Genomic DNA, 2228 nt, shown 5'->3' with positions numbered 1-2228 from the left:
CTGAGAGCTGACGATAACTCCTGACAGCATCTCTCCGACAGGTTGCAGCCACTCAGCCTGAAGAAACAATAGTGGTGCATGTATTAGATTTGATGTTAAATAAAGATCAAATAATATTTGAAATGTATCCAGTTATCAGAACCTACAGAGCTTTCTTGGAGGCTTTGATCACGGGCAGCAGCCCCAGAAGAGCCTCCTCTGAAGCAGAGTACTTCTTCAGGTCAAACACGTCCAGCTCCTTTCCTGAAGACAGCAACACGAAGACCATAGCTGACCACTGAGCAGGAGAGATCTTGTCTGTGGAGAGACGTCCTGACGTCAGGTACCGCTGGATGTCCTCCTCTAGAGAATGATCATTCAGCTCATTCAGACAGTGGAACAGATTGATGCTTCTCTCTGGAGATGGATTCTTTTTGATCTTCTCCTTGATGTATTTGATGGTTTTATGATTGGTCTGGAAGCTTTTCCCTTTTTTTATGAGCTTTTGTACGAACTTCTGATTGGTGTCCAAAGAGAGGCCCATCAGGAAACGCAGGAACAAGTCCAGGTGCCCATTTGGACTCTTTAAGGCCTTATCTACAGCACTTTGGTAGAGGTGATGAATCTGGGATTTGAAAACCTTGGGCATCTTGGAGGTTGAGAGTAGGTTGTCACCACTGTTGATGAAAGTGATGAAGACGTGGAGGGCAGCCATAAACTCCTGAACACTCAGATGGACAAAGGAGAACATCTTGTCCCTGTACGTTCCGCTCACCTCTCCAAACAGTCCTGAGTACACTGCTGCGTCGCTGATATCAATGCGAGACGCTGTCAGGTGTTCTTCCTCGAAGATCAGGTTGCCTTTCATCAGCTCTTCAAAAGCCAGTTTCCCCAGAGACAGAATGACATCATACTGTTTCCTGTCAGGATACTTGGCATTCTTGCATAAGGACTGCATCTCAATGAAGTGGAGGTACATGGCGCTCTGGGTCTTTGGCAGCGCTCCTTTCTCCTTTGTGCTCACAATTCTTTCCATAACGTTAGAAGTGATCCAACAGAAGGCCGGGATGTGACACATGATGTGGACGCTTCGGGATGTCTCGATGTGAGAGTAGATTTGAATGGCCAGCTGCTCATCAGGGAATCTCTTGAAGAAGTACTCCTTCTTCTGAGGGTCTTTGAACCCTCTCACCTCTGTCACCCTGTCAACAGACGGGATCTGGTCGGCGGCTGCAGGTCGTGTGGTTATCCAGATTTTAGCTTTTGGAAGCAAGTTCCCCAGGATGAGGTTCGTCAGGAGGACGTGCACTGTGGTCGGCTTCAACGGATCAGTCCATTTCACAGTGTTCGGGAAATCTAGAGCTGGCTTCGATTCATCCAGTCCATCCAGGATGAACACAATGTTGCACTGGTGGAAGGTGCAGATCTTTATCTTCTTGGTTTCACTAAAGAAGTGATGAAGAAGTCCCTCCATGCTGTACTTGTTGTTCTCCTTCATCTCCAAATTCAACTCTCGGAAATTGAATGAAAACACAAAGTCGACATGCTGGTTGGCTTTGTCTTCTGCCCAGTTCTGAGTGAACTTCTGAACTTGTACTGATTTACCAATGCCGGCCGCTCCCTTCATCATCACTGTTTTGATGGGGTCACTTTGTCCAAGTAAAGGTTCCACTATGTCGTCCATGTTGATTGGTGTTTCTGGTCCAGCTGTTTGGCTGTATGCCAATTCAATCTGCCTGATCTCGTGTTCTTTATTGACCTGTCCACTGCCTCCCACTGTGTTGTAGACCTCTGTGAACATGTCACTCAGAAGTGGGTTTGGTCCTTTTTTTGAGATCCAGTGATTCAAACGCTGAATCTTCTGCCTCTGATTAGACTTGAGCTCTTGTTTACACAGAGCAAGAGCTTCTAAATGACCAAAGACAAGATGACATCATTAAGGGTGTGTTATAGAATGACATCATTATAGATGACATCATTAAGTATGTGTTATAGAATGACATCATTATAGATTACATCATTAAGTATGTGTTATAGAATGACATCATTATAGATGACATCATTAAGTGTGTGTTATAGAATGACATCATTATAGATTACATCATTAAGTGTGTGTTATAGAATGACATCATTATAGATGACACCATTAAGTGTGTGTAATATAATGACATCATTATAGATGACATCATTAAGTGTGTGTTATAGAATGACATCATTATAGATGACATCATTAAGTGTGTGTTATATAA

General features: G+C 43.9%; 1 protein-coding gene across 1 annotated transcript in view; it reads right to left on the bottom strand.

Annotated features, from left to right (window-relative positions):
* The window catches only part of LOC306925116 (NACHT, LRR and PYD domains-containing protein 14-like), a gene marked incomplete at both ends in the record, with an annotated part of 37867 nt that extends 36087 nt beyond the window's left edge, over positions 1–1780 (bottom strand). The window contains 2 exons of the mRNA XM_079503794.1: positions 1–57; positions 147–1780. The exon at positions 1–57 is cut by the window's left edge and continues 114 nt beyond it. Coding sequence (XP_079359920.1) covers positions 1–57; positions 147–1780 — 1691 coding nt within the window. The remainder of the gene's footprint in view (positions 58–146) is intronic.
* Between the last annotated feature and the right edge of the window lie 448 nt (positions 1781–2228).

Source organism: Electrona antarctica, assembly GCF_951216825.1.
Source record: "Electrona antarctica genome assembly, chromosome: 6".
NCBI lineage: Eukaryota > Metazoa > Chordata > Actinopteri > Myctophiformes > Myctophidae > Electrona > Electrona antarctica.
This window is presented reverse-complemented; position numbering and strand designations above follow the sequence as displayed.